The 25,453-nt window shown below is 32.7% G+C and overlaps 2 protein-coding genes across 2 annotated transcripts in view; one reads left to right on the top strand and one right to left on the bottom strand.

The window, feature by feature from the left end:
* LOC126879957 (ATP synthase subunit delta, mitochondrial) overlaps positions 1-25,453 on the bottom strand; it is an 89,747-nt gene that overhangs the window by 33,736 nt on the left and 30,558 nt on the right. The window lies entirely within an intron of this gene.
* The window catches only part of LOC126879956 (thiamine transporter 2-like), an 82,451-nt gene that overhangs the window by 26,984 nt on the left and 30,014 nt on the right, over positions 1-25,453 (top strand). Inside the window, exon 2 of the mRNA XM_050643355.1 lies at positions 6,071-6,275. Within this exon, the coding sequence (XP_050499312.1) occupies positions 6,071-6,275 (205 nt within the window). The remainder of the gene's footprint in view (positions 1-6,070; positions 6,276-25,453) is intronic.

Below are 25,453 nucleotides of genomic sequence, written 5' to 3'. Positions count from 1 at the left end.
TTCATAGTCAAATTTGATTTTTTTTTATAAAAAATTAAGTAATCGTGTAGGGAAAAAAATAAATATGCCATTTTAATTGCCTATTTGTCTAATTTGTAAAAATCATATTAGAGTTGTCAAAAAGCGTATACAGGGTAAAATTTTTTCTAAGACCAAAACGAACTTATTTTTTAAATCCGGGCCTGATTTTTTTCTTGTTTGAATAAATCAGTTGATTGGTGGTAACATAAATTAAATATTTGTTCAAAAAAAATTAATTTTGGTAATAAAAGTTAATTTTGTTAAATGTATGGTTCACTTTACCAAACTTTTAATTCATAATCAAATTTGATTTTTTTATAAAAAATTAAGCAATCGTGTGCGGAAAAAAATAAATATGTTATTTTAATTGCCTATTTGTCTAATTTGTAAAATTCATATTAGAGTTTTCAAAAAGCTTATACAGGGTGAAATTTTTTTTAAAGCCGGACCTGATTTTTTTCTAGTTTGAATAAATGTTGATTAGTGTAACGATTGACCAAAATAAGAGACACATCGATCTGACCGTTCAAAAATTATGACGAATAAAAATTTCTGTCAAAATGCGAAACTCGCCCTGTATATTATTAAACAATGGGAGCAGACCCTTTTTAATGGTCATTTGTTATTCCCCATAGGGGCCTCTATACGAGGTAGGAGTATGTACAGTTCCTGATGACTCACCCTGTATAGGACGATATAAGAGCATAAAATAATAAGATTCAGCACTATGCCGTCACTTGTAAGCAGTCCAACTGAGTGCTGGTGAGAATTCAAAAGTGCAGGTAGAGGGGTACATTTTGGTCATATATTTTTGTACGGCATTTTTACCATCGATAGATCCATGAAAAATAATAAGAAAGCGCGCAGTGTCGTAAAAAAATGGTGAGCCACAAAGTTGGTACATTTTTTTGATTTTCTGACAATTTCCAGGGTAAATTTGGTCATTTCATTCTGTACGGCATCAGTTTCATACTGTTTCAATACAACTTCTAATCCATTATTCCGCAACGCCGTACAAAAATCATGCGACAAGGGGAAAAAATCGAGGGTTGCAATCCCCTCTTTTTCCGTGGTCCGGGGGTGATTTGATGCAGCGGCCACTGTCCGCTAGCCGCTGTGGATCCACAACGTAGCGCTGCAGCGTGGTCCGTTGGTTTGAACCTAACGGAAGCAACAATGAAGAAACTGGAAGCGTTCGAAATGTGGACATATAGAAGAATTCTTAAGATATCATGGATGGACAAAATATCAAATGCCAAAATATTCAAAAAACATAACAAAAGAGAAGGAAATAATGTGCACGGTGAAAAGAAGAAAATTAGATGAAACAAAATATAATCTGTTAAAATACATTTTGCAGGGAAAGGTGAATGGTAAAAGAGTCGTCGGAAGAAGAAATATATCTTGGCTCAGGAACTTAAGGACCTGGTTTGCTACATCCACTACGGGGTTTTTCAAGGCAGCAGCTAATAATATTATCATTGCTAGAATGGTTGCCAACATTCGTAACGGATAGGCACCAGAAGAAAAAGATATAGATTATAAGCTATCATTCGATACCTCGTTGGTCATTTTGTTTTAATACCGTAGGGGTTATATTCGCGGACAGACAGACAGGCATGAAACCTCTTCTTCTTCAGGTGGCGTGTCCCAAAAGTGTACTGAAACCCATCTGGACGTATGGCATCCAAATCTGGGGAACTGCCAGTGAAACAAATTTACTCAAGATACAGCGCTTTCAATCAAAAGTTCTAAGGCAACTGTGCCAAGCTCCTTGGTACATTTCCAACGATAATATACATAGGGATCTCCAAGTCCAAACCGTCAAAGAAGAAATTGTTTCTCTGTGCTCCAAGTACCACAATAGACTACAGGTTCACCCAAACATATTGGTCACCAATCTCCTGACACCCCTACAGAACAGAAGACTAAAAAGAACAGACACTCTTGACCTCAACACTAACTAGTCATTCCCACTTATTAATTACTATTGTATTACTATTCAAATTAATTCAATTAATTTATTAATAACTGTACTAATTCAATCATTATTGTACTCTTTTAGGTATTCACCACTGGGTGAATACTGACTGTGTCACATTCTTAAAACTTATATGTATTGTTTATTATTTTTTATAAAATAGATTGCAATAAAATGGATGTCAAAAAAAAAGGTGGCGTGTCCGTATTTAGACGTTGGCCGTCATCAAGTTTACAAGTTCCTGAAACCTCTCTCTATCGGCTGCTGCGCGAACTAATTCTTCTACCGTGGAACTACACCATCCATCTCTTTCCCTCCACTTTTCCTTGTATTAGGCGAAGGCGAAGTAAATGTTATTTAGGTCCTCTAATTATATGGCCGAATTATTCCGTAGAAAGGCATGAAACCATAAAACCAGTTACAAACAGTTTAAAATAGTTATTCAGGGGCTACATTATGGGCAATGCCAGTAGATGGAATGGTTTCATACCAATCCAGGCATTCCCTGCGCTAGGGGTATAAGATGCCAGCCTGCAAAACTAGCATAAGCGCCCTTGGTTTTGTTAATTAGTATTTTGTATAATACCAGCAGAAAAAAGGCTCATTTTGGCGCACCACAAACAAGGGCGCCCGTCTGCGATGCATCCCTTACAGACCCGTGTTTTCGTGTGATAGAACAGGTTTATGGTATTTTCCCGTTGACTTATTTAGTAGGGAAAAATTAAATACATTGCTCTAACTCTATTTAACATTTAAGTTTTCTTTCCATCAATTTCATTTTTAAATAACTCCTTTTTTCCGTGGTCAACAAATTCAATTAGCACATTAGTATGTATTTTTGCAATTAACAATTTTGTTTATATGCCGAATTTTACCAACAGTGATGTAATTTTTAACCACTTTAAAGCGGCAATAAAAATATATAGATAATGGAGACAAACAATTATCGAAAGGTGATAATGTGTTTTTTATCTTATGTTATAGTTATAACATCACTTTGTATTAACTGGCAGGGTATAAATATTTGGTTTAATGTGTTATAAATATTTAACAAATATGGGATGGGGAATAGTTTGAAATCAATGTTACAAAAAAATATTCAAAAAAGTAAAAAGTAGATTATCCAAAACAGTTTATGTAAACTTGGAAGCAGTTTTTCTTTCAACTATTTCACAAATATCTCCTTTTTCATGTTTAGTTAAAGTAATGAAGCTTAAAATAAGACAAAACCTCGCAATTTTTACAGAATGGATCGATTTGCTTGAAAATTTGAGAATAAGCAGTGGATAGTCCAAGGATCAAAATCTATATGAGGCCGAAAGTCGCTTTTACCATGGGGGTGATTACCACCCCATCTCGGGGGTGGAAATTTTTTATTTTATTTTGACCGCAAAAGTTGGTAAAAACATTCATTCTATGCAAAAAACGTTCTATACATTTTTTTGATAAACTTAATAGTTTTCGATTTATTCGCTATCGAAAGTCTTAGTATTATATCGAAAAAATCAATGTTTTTAATCAGTTTTCTGCTAATAACTCAAAAAATTTTCGTTTTATTAAAACAACTTTGCTTAACAAAAATGTACCTTTTAAAAAAATAAACAAAACCGTTTTTTTTTTAATTCTCTTTAAGACCAATAGTAATCGAGCTATACTTTAGTATATGTTAGCTCTTCTTCCTCAAATGTTAAATATTGTAGTTTCAAAATCAAAAGACGGGAAAACTATGCATTTTTCGAGGATAACTTGTTTAAACTAATTTGAAGTATTTAAAAATATCTCTCTTTTGAAATAAAAAAGTAGCCTCTAGCTCAAAAATTAATAGGTCTGGATCCCGCGTATGAAAAAAAAGTTGATTAATAGTAAGCTGAAAATTTGTTAATAGCTTAAGGGTGTCTACTCGAATAAACTTTGATATATGGGAACACTGAAACAGGGGTAGTTTTAATTGTGGAACAGGTTAAAAATTTGGAACGGTTACAGCACGAAAACGGCACATTTATTTTGTCCGACAGAACAGACTTAAACTCTCCGAACAGATATTAAACTCTCATGAAAAAATCAGACTGCTATTTATTACATGTCATAATTCCTGTCATTTGACATATTCTACATGTTCCACTCATTAAAACGCCCATTTGGTGATAAATAGCAGTCTGATTTTTGCATGAGAGTTTAATCTCTGTTCGAAGAGTTTAAGTATGTTCTGTCGGACATAATAAATGTGCCGTTTTCGTGCTGTGACCGTTCCAAATTTTTAACCTGTTCCACAATTAAAACTACCCCTGTTCCAGTGTTCACACATATCAAAGTTTATTCGACTAGACACCCTTAAGCTATTAACAAATTTTCAGCTTGCTATTAATCAACTTTTTTTTCATACGCGGGATCCAGACCTATAAGTGACTTATAATAAAAGGAATATCAGTCCCTATTTTTTTCAGCGAAAAAGTTATCGGAAACTTTGCCCTACTCACCACCCAAATTAAAATTAGTCATTGACCTTATTTGGTCTTCTTTATTTATATATTATTAATAGGTTGTAGATGTTTGACCGGCTTTTAATGACAGGTTTTTAAAAAAAATGGAGTTAAAAGCTAACGAATTTTTGTAGTTTTGGTAAAAAATGCTCTTTTCTTGATAATAGAAAGATTAGCATCAGAGATACAAAAAATGTTTAAATATGAAATTGTAGGTAATTTAATTCCCAAAAACACGTTTGAAAAAAAAATTTTTGCGGCAAAAATTGAGTGAGCTATTGACAATTAAAACTTGTAATAACATGCAGAAACCACCATTACCAACCCTTTCAAAATCACCTATTTTTGCGACTGAGGACTTTAAAAGGATTTAATGTAAACAGCCTTATAGATATTATAAAAACCTACAAAATTCTTTTTTAACAAACTTTCTAGGATAAAAAATAAAAATGTTTGGTTACGGTTTATAACGGTGTAAAAAAAACGGTTAAAAATCAATATATTTTTTTGAAAAAAAAAAAGGAGAAATCCAATTGGATGCATAATAATGTAAGTTAGCGGTGTTTTTAGTCATTGGCCTTATTTATTCTTCTTTATTTGTGCATTATTAATAGATTCCAGAAGTTTGACTGGTTTATAATGATTAGTTTTTAAAAAAACTGGATTAAAGACGAATAACGAATTTTTGTAGTTTGGTAAAAAATGCCATTTTCTTCAGAATAGAAAGATTAGCATCAGAGATATGAAAAAATCTTTAAATATGAAATTGTAGATTATTTAATTTCCAAGAACTTGGTTTGAAAAAATTTTTTCTACGGCAAAAATTGGGTGAATCGTATATGAGTATAATAACGAAAAACATTGATTTTTTCGATTTAAAACTAACACTTTGATAGCGAATAACCAAAAACTATTAATTTTATCAAAAAAAATGTATAGAACATTTTTTACTTAAAATGAATGTTTTTATCAACTTTTGCAGTCAAAATATAATAAAAAATTTCCACCCCCACGATGGGGTGGCAACCAACCCCAAGGTAAAAGCGCCTTTCGGCATCATATAGATTTTGATCCTTGGACTATCCACTATTTAATCTCAAATTTTCAAGCAAATCGATTCATCATCATCATTGGCTCTACAACCTATTTTTGTCTTTGCCTGTTCCAGAATCAGCTTCCATTTCTTCCTATGTCCTATCCTTCGCCTTGGTTTTCCAATTTCGCACTTCTAACACTCGCAAGTCGTCTTCCACCTGGTCCTTAAATCGTGCTCTGGACCTGCCTCTTTTCCTCACTCCATCCGGTCTCTGGCTAATTTTATGATTTAAGAATTTAAATTGAATTATACATATAACCATTGTTTGATTTTGGGGCTATCTTGCAAGTATACGAGTTCACTGATGATGGACTGATAAGTCCGAAAACGTACGTTCTGAACAAATTTATGTCCATTTGGATTTTTATGGTTTTTTATTAAATTATACCATCTACTTAGGGGTTTTTTATTTCGATGTTAGAGTTTTTTAAAAATAATAAATCTAATTGAAGGAAACAACACAATACCAAAATATTGTTTGTTTTGTTTCAGGCTCTCTACGGAACGTTTTGCGCAACAGAAGTAGCTTATTATTCCTATATTTACACCAAAGTGAAAACAGAGTATTACCAAAAAGTTACCTCGCACACGAGAGCTGCCATATTGGCAGGTCGCGCCATTTCAGGAATATTGGCTCAATTGTTGATCTCCTTCGATTTGATGAACTATAGAGATCTGAACTATATCACTTTAGCTGGTAAGTAAAATAATAATCATAATGTTTTATCTTCGTTGAGATAGTTGTTACAGTGTTGCTAAAAAGTCAGATTGGTGTAGTCGAAAGTAGCAGCTAGTGAGGACTCTTGAAATGAGTGCTAAATTTTTTAGTTTTGTTTGTCTTATGGAGCTTCGTAAATAATTTTTAATTTTGAAAGACTTCTTTCACCACTAGCTATCGAGACAGGGAATGTTAATAAAATTCTTAGTGATACAACTTATTAGTTCCTATGTTAGAATTTTATTATGTTGTATGTTTAATTAGCAATTTTTATTAATTTTGTAATACATAATTGGTTTTGTTTTTTATTTTAATTTATTAACTTGTTTTTTAATATTGACGATTTATCTAATGTGAGAAAATTGTATGTGTTATGGTAATTGTTATTGTTATTTTTTTACCCCATGTAAGCTTTGTCTGCAAAATTGTAAAATAGTTTGTAATTTATGGAAGACTATGTACTGGGCCTGATGATGAGGCAACGAAAATGTAAGCCTCGAAACCGGGTGCTACACATTTTTTAACATCAGTTAAATACAAACTCAAAGATTGCGAGTATTGACTTAATTTATATGCAATAGTATAATGGACTCACATCGGCGACCCTTTCATGATTTATCTTCCTCTGTTAAGAGCTCAGATTTTGCGTAATCAAATTGACGCCTTTTTCTCCTGGTTCGAATTTTATTTTCAGCTGAAAATTCGAATTTATATCAAGATTTTCTTCAATTTCATTAGCAGTAATTTTCGTTAAGTCATAGTCAGATTGTCTGCGACTTTTCATTTTTTTTTTTCTATAGTTTCTGACAACATTTTTACACAATCTGACAAATTTATAGTTACTTATTCCAACATCTTCGAGACTGAATTTATATGAAATAAAATATCATGCCAAAGAACTACACCGCATATAAATTTATAATTTTTAATATTTTTTGCTAATCCTAGGGCTTTAACTTTAGTTTCTGATTTCTGAATCTTTGTTGACTTCTTCTATTATTTCGAATGAGGTATCATATATTTCACAAACTTGAAATGTTAAAGCCTTACATGTTTCAATGCATCTATTTGACTTGACCATCTATCTAGTATCACTCAACGGTTTTAGAGTTGTGAAACATGTTTTTCGGAACTTCCCAACGCTTTGTATAATTAGAAAAAAAGTTTACAGTTCTTGTGTAATACAAAACGGGTTGTTGTTTCTGTAGAAGAAGACGCTTTCTTCACTTTTAAAACTAAGTTTAAAGAGTGGCATGCGCAGAGCACGTAAAACGACCTCTGATATTTTTCAAGTGTTCTATTTTGCATACCCTATCTTATTGCTATGATTATTTTTATGTATTTTGATTTTACTGATTATGCCGCCCCCCTTATGATGCCGCCTGATGCGACTGCCTCACCGCATCATAGCACCGCACGGCCCTGATAATTCCTGTCCCTTGACATGTTCCACGTGTCGGACTTATTAAAATGCCCAGTTGGTGATAAACACCAGTCTGATTTTTGCATGAGAGTTTAATAAAATGGTAACAAATCAATTGGAAGTTAAATCCTTTTACCAAAAAATAAAAGAGACCAACAATATTTTGAGCGTAACTCACTTACTTTTAGGCCGATGCCGCAGTGCAGGAAGTTTGCTAGGATGGTGGTAGATACCCGCCTGGCGACCATCCAGCTACTTATACCACGAATAATACAATGGGTGCGTTCGGACGACCACAGCGGCTGACTGTCAGCAGAAATCGGCTGAGTGGTTGTATCCAGCCGTGATAGGGAAAGCTTAGTAAATCTCTCAGCGGCTGACTTCCAGCGGTGACGTCTGACAGCTACTGCTGGCTCAGCTGTCCAGCCGCTGTGGTCGTCCGAACGCACCCAATGACTGTAGCCGCAGTGGCCTCCCACTACCATCTACCCACCCGGTGGTCCGCCAGACGTCTATCCAATCCACCCATGCCATGACCCATCATATCAGTCGTGTTTGATAATCCATCCGGGTAGCCTCGCTATGGATGAAAGCGTAATAAGTGCTGTGTATAAAAGAAGGGCAATTTGGGACCCAGCAGACCCACTATGTGACGAAAAATTGCTTCAAATATCTGTTTTATTTATTCTTTGCAGTTGCATTAAAAAAAATCCAATATTAAAGTCAGGTGAATTTAAAAAACAATTTTTGCCTTTAAGTCTATTTTTCTCCACTTTCTGAAAAGTTTAGTGAGTGAGTTTTACCTCTAATATGACGATATGCTAAAAAAACAAACCAAATGTAACGTAACAAATGAAACAAACGATTCCTCAGCAGTCAGTTGGATACTGACTTCTGACTTCATTTCACCCTGTCACTGCGTCCAGGATGCAGCGACCCTCCACCATCCACCTTTAAAATCCACCCTCCAAGCCACCATCTAGCATCCTGCAGTGCGGCATCGGCTTTAATGTTAGAAGTTTTTTGAAAAAACAAAATACATGGGACGTTTTTGAAGTATTAAGTTTCAAATTTTTAACCTGTTCCACAATTAAAACTTCCCCTGTTCCACTGTTCCCGTACATCAAAGTTTGTCCGACTAGACCCCGTTAAGCTATTAACAGATTTTCAGCTTGCTATTAATCAACTTTTTTTTGTACGCGGGATCCAGACCTATGATAAGAATTGAGCGAGTAAAAAATAAAAATAAATTAATAAATTATTGAATAGGTATCTGAAAATTTATTTTTACTTCTCCGAAAACTTGATATACTTGATATAATACACATTATCATCAATGGCGTTAAATACAAGACTTCTTGAGCCTTGTTGCGTTTGGTTTACTATTGCCTTCCTGTTTGATATCAAATTTTGTCAAATAACCACAGATATACAATTCTTATCGTTACAAAAAAGTTGTTTATCACTGCAAAAAAATATTGCTTTGCGGTTACGGCGACAAAAGACGATTGTGTCATATTAGTCCAGGGCGGATCTGTTTTGAGATGGACGTTGAGAGGTGACTCAATTTTTTTTGCAGAAATTGCTTGAAAATAGCTCAAATAATAATATTTAAGTTATCCTCCCACTCAAAATGGTCCGGAACATTGTTTAAATAATCAAAATGTCAAAATATGAAAGGAAAAATTCGATTTTTTTATTGGTTTTTTGATTATAACTTTAAAACTATTCACTTCTGAGAAAAGTTGTACTAACATAAAAGTTGTGTAATTAAATTTCCTACAATATAGAATTGGTTGAAAATTTAAAAAATAGTCACCCTTGTTGCAAAATAGCAATAATTTCGGAAAAAAAACATACAAAAACAAGTATTCGCATTTTACGTTCTTCAACCATTTATGCTTCACTTAGGACCTTCATATTTTATCCAGAAAAACATAATGATATAGTAAAACAGCACTGTAAATTTCATTAAGATCGCTTTAATAGATTTTGCAAAATAAATTTTGCAATCCAGCTTTCGCAAAAAAAAATTCATTTTTTTAAAATGTTGCAGGACTGAAAATAAAGCAGATAGCAAGTTGAAATTTTTTGGGCTTATAGAAGTGTACTGTACCTTTCCTTTGCAATTTGCAAAATTAAAATCGATTAATTACCACGGCGTCAGGAAATTTTTTAAATAAACAATAATTTTTGGTGCTACACGCAGGACAGCGGTGTAGAATTCACACAAGTTAATTTCCGCCAAAATTTCTTCCAATCTTTATCTAATATATTATTTTCTTACTCTAATATTTTAATTCCACAAAAATCAAACTAATTTTATTATTGTTTGTGAAATATTGTTTAAACAATTGCATATGTTTAAAAATAATAAACTTTTATTCTCTAAGTTAAAATATATCAACAAAGGAAGTTTTTGCTAAAAAAAGTGTTATTTCAAAGGATAGAGTATGTGTTTTTATTTTGCAATAAACAAATTTATGTATGTATATCGAAATATAATAAAAATTAAAATGTATCAACCATTATCAAAGGTCATTGGAATGCCCAATCAGAACAAACTATCCGCTGTCCTACGCGTAGCACCAATAATTAAGGTTTATTTAAAAAAATTCCTGACGCCGTGGTAGTTAATCGATTTTAGTTTTGCAAATTGCAAATAAAAGGTACAGTACACTTCTATAAGTAAAAAAAATTTCAACTTGCTATCTGCTTTATTTTCAGTCCTGTAACATTTTGAAAAAATGAATTTTTTTTGCGAAAGCTGGATTTCAAAATTTATTTTGCAAAATCTATTTAACCAATCTTAATTAAATTTACAGTATTATTTTACTGCGTCATAAAGTTTCTGTGAATGAAATATGAAGGTCCTAAGTGTAGTATAAATGGTTGAAAAACGTAAAATGCGAATACTTGTTTTTGTATGGTTTTTTTCGCAATAATTGCTATTTTGCAACAAGGGTGACTATTTTTTAAATTTTTAACCAATTCTATATTGTTGGAAATTTAATTACGCAACTTTTATGTCAGTACAAGTTTTCTCGGAAATGAATACTTTTAAAGTTATAATCAAAAAACAAAGAAAAAAATCGAAATTTTCCTTCATTTTTTGACATTTTGATTATTTAAACAATGTTCCGGACCTTTTTGAGAGGGAGGATAACTCAAATATTATTATTTGAGTCATTTTCAAGCAATTTCTGCAAAAAAATTTGAGTCACCTCTCAACGTCCAAATGTACTAATATTTTTACAGATGCGCCCTGGTCTATATTATTATGTATTTGCAAACTGCTTGCCTTAATCAAATATGATGAAAAAGTAGTTTAACAGAGGCACAATTATGTTTCCATCAAAGGCTGTCTATTTTGGCTTGGCTTGGCTTTTAAAATTCCAGTTGAAAATTAAAGATTTTGTTGGGAAAACCCGTTTTTTCTAGGAAAATTTTCGTCGAAGAAATTAAATTAAATTTCGTCGAGTGCAGAATTAAATTACGGTGAATTTTCATTTAGGTTTTTGGTTTAAAGTTAAAATCTTCGGAGTTACAGAGCAATAATTGAAAAAAGAAGATTTCGGAGCGCTAATTTGTTTATAAACCAAATAGCACACTTTCTGCGAACTTTGCATACCTACCTATATTACTAATGCAATCTTAAGATTCAATTTCAGCAATAAAATTGCTGGTAAATAACGTTTCCTTGTTTTTTCCCAATTTGCCAAGAGTATATTTGAAAACATCTTCCAAAGACTAGGCACAAAAATGAAGCAAAATATCCATCATTATCACGTAGCGCTACAACCCTGGGTGGGTTCTGGTTAGCGTTACCAGGCGTCCCGATTTGCGCGGGACGTCCCGATTTTTAGGAGTCTGGGGACGCGTACCGATTTGTACCTAATCGGGACACTAAATGTAATCGGGACACTAAATGTCCCGATTTTGACCCACGGAAACCAATTTCAGGTGGACTTGCAGTGAATTTTATAACTATGTATGTTATAAAAAACAAGGCACTCCTAAAATCGGAAAAATCGAACGAAAAATATAATTTTAATAAAAATTAATTAATTTACTGAATCTACGATTTTTTTTTGTAATTTCGTCTGATTATTATTATTATGTAGGTTTAAATACAGATTATAGAAACACCTTGTAGTCCAGTAATGAACGGGAAATACGGCGATACCGTGTAATTTTCAGGACCAACTCCGAATTGCATGAAAATTTGGACGGCTTGTGCCGTTGGTTGCTTTTACTCGAGGGGTGACAGTCACTCCTAGTTGGGGGTGAAAAACCGTGGGTTTAAAATAAGTCCGGAGATGGATAAATTGACTAATTCTAAGCAATTTTAGTTCTATAGAATTTCAACTTAGTTAATACTTTTCGAGTTATTTACAATTGAAAATGTTTATTTTTGGACAAAAAAATCAAGTTTTCAGGCGATTTTCACAAATAACTCAAAAAGTAAGGATTTGATGGAAAAATATTCTTAGCAAAAAAATGTAGCATATTATAAAAAAATGAAAAAAATTGTGAACTCGTTAAGTCTATAAACCCAGCAAAAGCAAAGTGGTAGCTCATGAAAAATACGTTCTTATTCGTCAAATTCCAAATCAAATATCTCGACATGAAATAACCAAGAAATGAAGCCCTTTTCGGGAAAAACCAATTAAAACTTTTTTAATAAAGCTTTATGTTTATGTTTTAAAAAAGTTTCTGGCATCAAAACTAAGCGAGTTATGCTCCAAATCAAGTTGACTCCTTTTTTTTTTTGGTAAAAACATCGTGAAAATCTTCCCCTACTTAGCACCCCAAATGAAATTAATCGTTACCGCTTTACAAACAATGTACTTTACTTATGTATTTTTTACATGATTGAAAGGGCCTGAACGAGTCACTAATCACGAGTGTATGCAAAATATAAACAGCATTATTTTAACCAATTTTTGTCTTACAGAAAAACAAAATGAATCTATCAAATTTATAAAAGCAAAAGCTACCTACTTTTTACTCCTTGAGATTTTTAGTATCCCTAATACTTTTAAAATTATTTTGAAAAAGGGGTATTTTACAATATATCAGGAAAACTTTTTTTACTGTAATACTATTTTTTTTTTCAAAACTAAGCACTCCCAACCAATAAACCTTACAGATCGTATCAACAATACACATATAAAGTAAATGGTAAAGCGGTAACGATTCATTTTATTTACGGTGCTAATAAGGAGGAGGTTTTCACGATTTTTTTTTATCAAAAATGGGGCCAACTTTATAACTCGCTTAGTTTTAATGCTAGAGACTTTTATATAAAACAAAATTAAAATTTTTTTAAACACTTAATAGATACGTTTTGCCCGAAAATTGCTTAATTTTTTGGTTATTACAAGTTGAAAAATTCGATTTGGAATTTAACGAATAATAACGTATTTTTGATGAACTACATACAACTTTGCTTTTACTGGTTTTATAGACTTTAAACATACAATTTTTTTTGCTTTTTTAAATGCTACATTTTTGCTAAGAATATTTTTTTCGATAAAATTACTTAAAAAGTATTGACTTAGTTAAAAAATTATATGAAACAAAAGTTTTTTAGAGTTAGTGAGTGGATCCATTTTGGGACTTCCTTTAAACGCGCGTTTTTTTTACCCCCGAGAAGGGGTAACTGTAACTGTCACCCCCCCCCCCCCCCCAAGTAAAAGCAGCCAACGGTACAAGTTTAACTTTGAAGTAGACAGTAAGTAGAACCAAAAACCAGATTTTCATGCAATTTGGAGTTGACTCTGACTATTTCACTCATCTTAAAATTTTCACATAATCTGTCCAATCACAAACCAAAGACAGCTTGTGTTATCGCGAAAACACCAACTGTCTTTCAATTCTGATTGGTCTATCAGCTTCGTGTTTTCAACGACGTAACCATGGATACCGATCGCAAAGCAAAGTTTGACGTTTGCCAAAAAAATTATTGTAGCTGTATACGTCAAAATGAGTCGTTTCGGTGGTACTTCAAACGAAGTTATAAACCAAAACATTGAAGAAAATATACCGAGTAACACAAGAAAATCTAAATCTTATATATGGAGACAATTTATGATGTTCTGTGTGGATCGCAACTACAAATTAGATGCAGAAAATAACAACGAAAGACTAGCATTCATTCTAAAAGACTGGGCCTTCAACATGCGAAAAATTGATGGTAGTGATTACAAGGAGAGTGTTATTAAAACCATATGGAACACTACTGCAAAATTGGTACAAGAAAAATATTTCTGTGAGTATCAGAGACATATTGATCCCTTCAAAGATATAACCTTCAAGGAAGCGAGAGCGGCTCGTGATAGTAAGAGAAAATTGTTGCAAACTCAGGCAAACTGTACCCGATAAAAGGAAAATGAGTTCTGTATTATGACTAATTGTGAATTATTCAAAAAATGGGTAGATTTGGGTTACCTAGATCAAATGTATTATTATTAAATTCCTTCCTCTCATTCTACTGAATTTTTGACCTATCACTTTGTTCGTGAAATAGTCTAATAAAATACCACTCGTGATTTAATTTATCTTATAAGTCTGTCTTTTATTTCTAAACTCAACTGAGTTGCTTAAAGAAAACACCACTCGTCCTACGGACTCGTGGTGTTTTCAAGCAACTCAGTTTCGTTTAGAAGTAAATCGACAGACTTATCGCGAAAATTGAATCACTAGTGGTATTACTATTGATTATTTCATTTATAGGAGATTCTGACCAGTAGAAAGCTACAGAAGTGCAAATTAAGGTGATAATTTTTGATAATATCCCGTCGTTAAGCATATTACGTCAGATGCCCTTCGTTGCTACGAAAAAATACATTCAGTGACATTAATGACAATTAATGTTTTAAAAATTATAAAAGTGATGACTTTCAATCGTCATATTATATTTATAAAAACTGTGTGTTTAATGGTACACTTCGCGTCAAAAAAAACTGGTACAACTCTTATAACCGAAAGTCGTGTTTTTCAAGTTGTGTAAGTTGATCTTGTCACAAGTGTCATTCCAATTTCTAGGGCAACGTTGCCAGTTCAACGAAAATATTATATCAAACTAGGTAAAAACGGGGCTGTGCGACAGACCGCATTTTTTAATATTCTAAAAACTAAAACAATTGTAATTTTCCGTCACCTCAATTAAGTATCCATACATTGATTCGTGTTTTTTTATAATTTATAAAAATATTTCAATTCAAAAATAATGATAGATAATAAATCTTGACATGACTTTAAATTATTATGTTTAATGTCAAATCGAGAGGTGTGATTGGTTTCTCGTAAATTGTAGGGCAAAACTGCATTAAGTTGTGTAGAATAAATAAAACACACTGGAAAAATTAAAAATTTAATTTGAAATTAATACAAAATGAATAACTTTTACAGTGAACAAGTGTGTAAATTAAATATAATGTATTACAATTCGAAATATACATTTTAAACGTTATTTTTTTGTATTTAGATTTAGTGCAATTCCGTTATCTGTGATGGCAACAACGAAGTGATTCACGAACAATAATTGTCAGTCTGAATACAGGTTTACATTGGGAAAAAAAGTGTACCAGTTTTATATGAAGCGAAGTGTACTTTGTACTTACATAAATAAATTACAATAAAATTTTGGTTTTGAACAGTTTTATTCATGAAATAATCGCAACAAATTGCACACGATCTCTGAAATTAATATATAATTTCAGAGCTCTTGTGCAATTACTACTGAAAATTACACTCCAAAATGGTCATTTACTGGGCTATTGTTGTTTATTTGTCCCGATCTACAACCCTAAATCCCGATTTGTTTTTGTTTATGTACCGATTAAAAACAAATCGGACCTGGCAACACTAGTCCTGGCTGACTGTACAACTTTCTTCCAATTTGTTCGGTCTTCCATCAACCTAGGGTCAAATGGGATGTTCATTTTTCGGAGATCTGCTTGGATGTTATCTCTCCATCGCATTCTGGGACGTCCGAGTGGTCTTTTGCCTGTAGGAATCTCCTCCCATACCAGTCTTACAAGTCTCTCGTTATGAAGTCTGTGCACGTGGCCTGCCCATCTTAGTCGCTGTGATTTAATTTCTTGGACAATATCAGCGTCATTGAAGAGTGCTTTTAATTCGATATTGGTTCTGATCCTATGCTGGTTTGTGGTGATATCGTGGTGAGGTCCGAAATTTTTTCTCTGAAGCGTTTTTCGTTCAAAAATCTGAGCTTTTCTTCGTTTTTTTTTTGGTCATAGTCCACGTTTCGCATCCATATGTTAGTACAGGTCTGACGAAAGATTTATGGATTTTGATCTTTGAACTTCATGTAAGATTTTTTGATTTTCTTCATTAGTTTTGGACCAGATAACAGCGAAACTACAGGGTAACATTCATGGTGTTTAATGTATGCTGATGATGTTGTGTTGGTAGGAAATAGTGAAAGAGACTTATAACAAAAACTGGAACAGTGAAAACAAGCTCTGGAGGAAAAAGGTATAAAACTTAGTAGGACAAAGACAGAGTATTTGCAATGTTCATTTAAAGATGGAGTTATTACAAATAAAATGGTATCTTTGGATGGTGAACTGATTGTAAAAAGCAATAGTTTTAAGTACCTGGGATCGGTATTACAGAGTAATGGAGAAATAGATGGAGATGCATGCAGTAGAATTAGGGCTGGATGGATGAAGTGGAAGGAAACGAGTGGTGTGCTGTGTGACAGGAAAATTCCAATGAAGTTGAAGGGAAAATTCTATAAAACAGCCATAAGACCGGCTATGATGTACGGAACTGAATGTTGGGCAGTGAAAAAGAAAGAGGAACAACGAATGCATGTGGCGGAAATGAGAGTGCTTAGATGGATGATTGGAGTGACAGGAAAGGATATAATTAAAAATGAGTATATAAGGTGTGGCACCAATTGATGCCAAAATGAGAGAGCATAGGTTGAGATGGTTTGGTCATGTTCAACGTCGAGACGCTAATCACCCAATACGAAGATTGCTGAAGTGCAGATTCCTGGAAGGAGTAGGAGAGGAAGGCCGAAGAAGACGTGGGGGGAGACGATTAGGCAGGACATGTTGGTAACGGGGATTAGTATTGATATGATCCAAGATAGAATTGTATGGAGAAATGCAATTAGGGAAGCCGACCCCGCATAGGGCTAAGGCAAAGAGAATGATGATGATGTAAGATTTTTTGATTTTATAAGCTTATCCAGTGCGAATAGACAGCGATTTGCCGATTTGATTCTGTCTTTTATTTCTTCAGCAGCATATTCGTCACTCAGATACATAAAACATTGTACTCTTTTCAAATTGAAGGTGTTGACCGTCACATTGTGCCCTATTCTGTCTCTTCGTTCTATTTATACACATATATTTCGTCTTCTCTTCATTAATCTCAGTCCTACTTCACTTGTTGCTCCTTCCACCTTGTTGAAAATATCTTTTATGGATAGGATGGATAGGATCTCCAGCGAGATCAATGTCATTAGTAATAGCTTGGAAGCTAAATATTGCGTGTTTAAAATTATTGTGGTCAATTCTCGCTAAAAAGTTATTAAAAAATAAAATGCAATTTATGATGTTGCTCTATTTTTATATTGGATATATACAGAGTGGGCCAAATAAAAGGAGCCACCCCGATATTTGGCAGTATTTATTAGATTTTAAGAAAATAAAAAAACAGGTCAATTTTTGATCTAAGAGGGACACATTTTTATGATACAAACATCTGTCATTTGTCAACTCCCTCCTTTCCACTTCCCCCGCCCCTTATTTTTAAATAGGGAATAGGGGTCGTGTGCTAGCTCATTTGAAAGGTTATTCAATTCTCTATTCAGTAATATCAATATCGACTTAAAAATGTATACAGGGTGTCCAAGAAAAATTATTTTGAATTCAATTAATTGACACAAAAAGAAGAATGTATGTAATTTATTTAACTCAGAACACATTTTACTGCTGACAGAAAACAGAAAGAAATGCTTTTTGCTTAATTTTAATGTTCAAGCTTTCAACCATCTGCCTCTTGGTAGGTTGAATATTGAATTTAAGCAACAAACAGTGTTTATTTATCAGATAAACATTTTTTTCTGTTTTTTATCAGCAGTAGAATGTATTCTGAGTTAAATAAATTACATACATTCTTCTTTTTGTGTCAATTAATTTAATTTAAAATAATTTTTCTTGGACACCCTGCATGAATTTTTATGTCAATGTTGATATTACTGAATAGAGAATTAAATAACCTTTCAAGTGAGCTAGCACACGACCCCTATTCCCTATTTAAAATAAGGGGTGGGGGAAGTGGAAGGGAGGGAGTTGACAAATGACAGATGTTTGTACCCTAAAAATGTGTGCCCCTTAGATCAAAAATTGACCTGTTTTTTTATTTTCTTAAAATCTAAGAAATACTGACAAATATTGGGGTGGCTCCTTTTATTTGGCCCACTCTGTATACATACTTTATCTTACTTTTAGTTGTTTTAATTTCATTACTATCTACAGAGTGATAACAGTGTTATTCCATGTTATTTTGTTATTCCGTGATGTTTTTCTCAGAAAGGCACATTAGTTGTTTAAATCAAAATATGCGTGATATTTTTATTGACCTCCTACTATTTACTTTTATCATTTTATAAGATGTTTAGACATTAATGTATACAATGTTTTCAGCAAGATACAATCTATTTATCCTTGTCAAAATATTTTTGCTCTACTTAAAGTTTCAAGATTCTAAACCTTTTTGTAGAATTGCAATATTATATTTTTTCTACGAGCGTGCAAAAATGTCTATTTTCGCGCACGCGTTTTAGTTTAGAAAGTTTCACTTTTCCGCACGCGTTTTACTTTTCCGCAGGCGTGTAGATATTTTAATATGGCCTTAAAATAATTATAATACATGCAATAAACTAATATGTAGATATTATTTACTATTTTATTTCAAATGTATCTTATTGTGTTCCTCTTTTAATGATATTAACGCGACAATTCGATGAAATAAAATTATTTTAACATAATATTCGAAAGTCAAATCGGTAGACAATAACAGTCATTTTGAATCATCGTCATCGTCATGGAAACCAAGATCGTCGTCATGCTAACTAATTATATTGAAAGTTTGGTTTTGACACCCTTGTCAAAGAATTAATTTGTGTATGTATTTTCATATTAATTAAATTAATTGATTAAGATTTGGTCATTTTTTAAAGACTCGTAGAAAAAATATTGTTCCTAACTCTTGCAGAAAGTCTCTTTTCCGCAAGCGACTGCAGTTTGCCGAACTCCCGCTTCGCGTCGTTCGGCAAACTGCAGTCGCGTGCGGAAAAGTATGACTTTCTGCACTTGTTAGGAAAATAACTATATTAGTTTTTTAGAAAAAAAATCCAAAAAATCACTAAAGGCATTTTTCCAACAAAAAAAATCCAAATAACTCGAAAACGACGTATTTTTACAAACGACGTATTTATACCAACAAAAAAATTAGTTGGTATATTCCCTTTCTAAGCTTCTTTTTATGTGTAAACTGCTCGCCTATTTGGCCTCAATTGGATCATAATATGTGGACAAAAACGACATAATTATAACGGTTTTTTTTTAGTCTACATGCGTGTTTACCGTGCTACTGTTGTTGAGTTAATGAATATTTTTTCCACCTACCTCTACCGAAAGTATACTTTTCCTGACCTGATTGTAGGGAGCAAAGTCGTACTTTTCTTCCCTAGGGAGGGAAAGTACTTTTCCTCCCTAGGGAGGAAAAGTAAAAGTGACGTCATGGTACGTGTAATAAAAATGCCTTTTACAGAATTAGGCTTTTATTCACATAAAACTTGACAGTAGAATGAATTAGAATGACAGAACAATTAATCAATAAAATAAACAATGACAAAAGAATACTAAATTATACAACATTCACCCGGCCCTATTTTTGAACAAAATCTTGCAAATATCTTGGTTTATTTTTAGTTCTAGCTCAGCGATTCTCAATCTGTGGTACATGTACCACTGGTGGTACATTTCATTACTTGCGGTGGTACACAAAATACAAAAAAAATTAAAATAGTAGTACTTAGTAAGTCTTCATAATACACTATAAAAATACAGGGTGTAACAAAAATACAGCTCATAAATTAAATCACATGTTCTGGGACCAAAAATAGTTCGATTTTACCTTAGTACAAATGGGCACATAAAAAAAGTTACAGCCCTTTGAAGTTACAAAATTAAAATCAATTTTTTCCGATATATCGAAAACTATTTGAGTTTTCTTATTGAAAACGGACATATTAAAATCTTTAAAAAAATTATAGTGAAATGTGTGCACCCCATAAAAATTTTTTGGGGGTTTTGTTCCTTTAAACCTCCTTCCGCCCAAACTTTTGTGTACGTTCCAGGTAAATTATCATTGTGGCACCATTAGTTAAACACAATGTTTTTAAAACTTTTTTGCCTCTTAGTAATTTGTCGAAAAGCTAGTTTTTATCGAGATATTTTGAATATTCGTCAAATCCACCGCATATTTGTATACTGTACGATTATTATACAATGCTAGTCAAAAGTCTGTACCCACCCTCGTATCTTTTGAACGGTTATACCTTTAAGAGTAAAATTTGGAGTGAGAAAATAAACGGACGTAAGCTTCTTAACTAGTCATGACAGGTGACGTAATAGTGACAGATGACTTTACAGAGCCACTGTGACCGATAATAATTTTAAATGGGAACTTATGGCAAGTGATAACTCCTTTGAAAGGTATTCAAAATACCTATTCAGTCATACTAATTTTTTTGAGTTTAAGTTGATTTTGATTTTGGTGATTAAATTAAATAAATATGATACATATTGAAGTTTCACATTGAATAAATAAAAATTCAAATGTCCGCCTATGGTTTTTTTTGCCAAAAAGGTGACGTTTTTCAATTCTTTCGTAGTTTTTACGTCAACGTCAACCTTTTTGACAAGTAATCATAGGAGGAATTTTGAATTTTTATTAATTAAATGCGAAACTACAATTTTATATTTATTTCATTTATTCATCAAAATTAGCTTAAACTCAAACAAAATTAGTATAACTGAATAGGTATTTTCAATACCTTTCAAACGAGGTATCACTTGCCATAAGGTCCCATTTAAAATTATCTGTCATGGTGGCGCTGCAACGTCATCTGCCACTATTACGTCACCTGTCATGACTAGTTAAGAAGCTTACGTCCGTTTATTTCCTTCCTCTAAATTTCACTACTATAGGTATAGCCGTTCAAAAGATACGAGGGGGGTACGAACTTTTGACTAGCACTGTATAAAGACCCGATGAACATTTTTATTTATAAATTACAGATTGAGGTATATTTTTAACCATATTAAAAAAGAAGCCACATCTCGATAAAAGGTGCCTTATCGGAAAAATACTATGAGGCAAAAAAGTTTTAAAAACGCTGTATTCAACTAGTGGTACCGCAATAATAGTTTAATTGGAACGTACACAAATATTTGGGGGGTTTAAAGGCCCAAAACCTCCACAAAATTGTTATGTAAACATATTAAAAAAGAAGCCGAATCTCGATTAAAACTGGTTTATCGAAAAAATACTAAGAGGCAAAAAAGTTTCAAAAACATTGTGTTTAACTAACGGTACCACAATAATAATTTAATTGGAACGTACATAAAAGTTTGGGGGGGTTTAAGGGAACAAAACCCCCATAAAATTTTTATGGGTGCACAAATTTCACTATAATTTCCTGCCATAGTAATGCCACATGTCCATTTTCATTAAAAAATCTCCAATAGTTTTCGATATATCGGAAAAAATCGAGTTTCATTTTGTAACTTCAGAGGGCTGTAACTTTTTTTGTGTGCATATTTGTACTAGGGTAAGTTAGGTTCAATCGAACTATTTTTGGTTCCAGAATATGTGATTTAATTTATGACCTGTATTTTTGTTACACTTTGTATACATATGTGGTACCAAAAATAATAAAAAGAACTGTAGGTGGTACATGACTCAAAAAGTTTGAGAACCGCTGTTCTAGCTGATTTACGGCTAGATTGAAAATCTGACTTTTCCAATATTGGTTCATGATTATCATCAGGTACTTGATTCGGTTCTAGGTAAATTTTCTATCTCTGGTATTGATTCAGTAGTGGAATTCTCTAGTGTATTATTTGGACTTTAATTTTCATCTTCATCGTTATCTTGATTCAATAATTTTAGGTCATCTCTAGGAGCTAAATGCTTCGTTGAAACTGTACTTTTCTTTCCGTTTGGATACTGTATTCAGGCGTAATCTGAATTGGCTTCCAAAAGATCAACCTCTTCAACTAAAGGATCAAACGTACTTTTTCGTACAAATTTTCTTATTAATACTTTGTCTGAATCTTTAAGCCATGAAGGACTAGAAGTTGCTCTAGTTGATCTTCGTTGATAAGTAAACAAACGTTCATGTGGTGTACAATTTTTTGCTGTACACAGTAAACTTCTTATAGAGTGCAGAGCAACTGGTAGAACAGTTTCCCATTTAGTGATGTCTAAATTTCTGATTTTCAATGCTAGATTCACTGCTTTTCATATAACTCCATTGTATCTTTCGACTTTACCATTTCCTTCAGGGTTATAGGGTATTGTTATACTTGAAGATATTCCTTTAGAGTGTAGATAATTAATAAATTCTTGTGAAGTAAAGCTAGTTCCCCTGTCAGAATGTATACAGTCGGAAAAATGAAAGAATACCCATGAACGATCACATCAATCACTTATTTTGTATTTGCTGTCTTTTTCTATAAATAACAAACGTTTGTTATAGAAAAAGACAGCAAATACAAAATAAGTGATTGATGTGATTGTTCATGGGTATTCTTTCATTTTTTCGACTGTATATGCCGGCATTCCATATAAACAAAATAGTTGATTCAAACATTCAATTACTGTCTGACTGGATGTATCTGAGCATGGAAAACCCCATGGAAATCTTGAAAATTCATCAATGATTGTAAGCATATAGGAATTTCTAGAAGAACTGGGTATTGGACCTTTAAAGTCAATGTTCAATCTTTCGAACGGAACTGTTGATTTAATTAGATGTGTATCATCTTCTTTCTTATAAAATCTGGGTTTAATTTGTGCAGATTGGACAAGAGATAATTACGTGTTTAATTTCATCTAAAGAAAAAGGTAAATTTCGAATTTTTACAAAATGGCGCATACGAGTAATCCCAGGATGGGATAAATCTGAACGTAATTGATATAACTTGTTTGTATTATTTATATTATTGCATGTTCTTGATAGTGCATCAGCTGCATCATTAGCCTTTCCTGGACGATAGATAATATCATATTTAAAACAAGAAAGCTCCAAACGCCAACGCAAAATTTTTTCATTTTTGATTTTACTTGTATGGTTTGTATTAAACATGAACGAAACTGATTTTTGATCTGTGATTAGTTTGAATTGTCTTCCTAAGAGATAGTGTCTCCATTTTTTCAATGCTTCAACGCAAGCATATGCTTCTTATTCAATTGCAGAATGTTTTCGTTCAGAATCTGTAAGAGTACGTGAGAAAAAAGCAACGGGTCTTCCAGATTGACTCAAAGTGGCAGCAATAGCAAATTCAGAAGCATCAGTTTCAGCAATGAGAATTTCTTTTTCATCAATTATCCATAGAAGTGCATTAGCTATATCAGTTCTCAACTCCTCAAAAGCAAATACTCCAAGTCTGGACCTAATGGAAATTTCTTGCAATCTATAAGACCTCTAATTTTTGCTGAAAAATTATTAACCCATTTTGAGTAATTTTGAGTAAAACATTCCAAGTGCCGCTTTTTTCAAATAAAACTTGACAGTAGAATGAATTAGAATGACAAAACAATTAATCAATAAAATAAACAATGACAAAAGAATACTAAATTATACTACATTGTATATGTCATTGATGAAATAACTTATTGACGCCCTATACAATATTCTATTATCTATTACGTAAGTATCTATACATTTTAACGTTTATTTATAGAGCACCCTGTATTTTGCAGAATGGTAAAAACAGTAAATTGTTATTTTGATTTAACAGTTTACATTAATAATTTTACTTATATTTGACCCTTGACAGTTATACTGTACCTACTTGTTTGTTTTAGTGCTCTAATAAATTTTGTCAATTAGTTACATAAATAAATTATTTAAAAATGAAAAAATTACTTGATATTTGAGGAAGGTGGAAAAATCATATGTATAACATGGGAGTAAAGTGCCTTTTCCTCCCTCGAATGATTACTGCCCTTCGAGAGGAAGAGTAGCACTTTTCTCCCTTGTCATACAAATAGCTATTATTTAGTGTTCATTAACAAACTGTACTTGTTTGTTTGATCTGATTTACATATCCGTAATCTCTTTTTACGTATTGATGGATTTATGCGCTACATTGTTAATAAAATGTATATTTCTGATTAATTAAAACACCTTGTTGTAACAGATAAGATAAAATTTGTTACCAATATTTATTATTGGGTTGAAAAATATGATATTCCTTATTAAGACTACTTGTAATTTGAACGTTAAAAAATATCCAATATTACAGGGTGACAATTTGAACTTTCTACATAAATTACTGCTTCTTCTTAAAGTGTCCTCTCCTCAATGGAGGTTGACTACTACAATTGCAGTGCCTTTAGCTGTTCAATTTAGCCCTGAGCAGTGTGGGATGTTTCTTATCCACGATATTCCTTTCCTTCCTAGTCCTCTTTTTCCCTCGATATTTCCTTTCACTATTAGTTGAGCATATTGGTACATATTATTTCTCAGTATGTGTTCTAGGTATGTTTTTTTTACTAAAAACTGGCAACAATCAGCACAAAACCATGAAGTGTGGAAACAATTGGGGGAGAACTATGTCCAGCAGTGGACGTAAATAGGTTGAATTATGGTTCTATACTCTGCCCCACTTTGACTTTACACTATAGGGAACATAGGCAATGCAGTCCTTATGATAGTTTTTAGCGTGGTAATGCCGATTTTATCAAAAATAATTTGTAAGAGAGAGATTAAATTAAAACTGTTTTAGAAAGGCAAACTACAATTTTAGGATTCATATGCGTAATAACTATAGTATATCAAATAAACTTAAACGTATACGAATCCTAAAATTGTAGATTGTCTTTCTAAAACAGTTTTGATTTAATCTCTCTAATGTTCGATTGCAAATTCTTTTTGATAAAATCGGCATCACCGCGCTAAAAACTCTCATAAGGACTGCATTGTTTATGCTCCCTATACCACAGCATAGAAAACGCAACAGCAGTGACACACTAGAAGGCGGGAAAAGATCGCGCACTATTACTGCGCAGATCGTCGGCCATTTTTCGCGTAGTACCAGATACCAGACAGTGTAGAAAATCGACAGTGTTGCCGATTTGTACATAATTATCAGATTTACTTAACTTTTATGACATTCTGATAATAAATATTTTTTAACATAATTTTATACTTATGCCTGTGGGAAATATGTCAATAATTGGGACATAACACAAAATATTGGCGATGAATGGCGATTGAATTCCAGAAAATATTCAAAAAGAATCTCTTATGGGTAATAAAGTTAGTGCAATAACTGATACTGCAGCAATGCAGAAATAAAAAAATCACGTTTTCTTAGATATCGTTGTCTGTCGACGTTTAAATGCGATCTGTGAGCAAATATTAAATTAGTGTTAGCAAAAGTGAAGGAGT

Source organism: Diabrotica virgifera, chromosome 2 (assembly GCF_917563875.1).
Source record: "Diabrotica virgifera virgifera chromosome 2, PGI_DIABVI_V3a".
Taxonomy (NCBI): domain Eukaryota; kingdom Metazoa; phylum Arthropoda; class Insecta; order Coleoptera; family Chrysomelidae; genus Diabrotica; species Diabrotica virgifera.
This window is presented reverse-complemented; position numbering and strand designations above follow the sequence as displayed.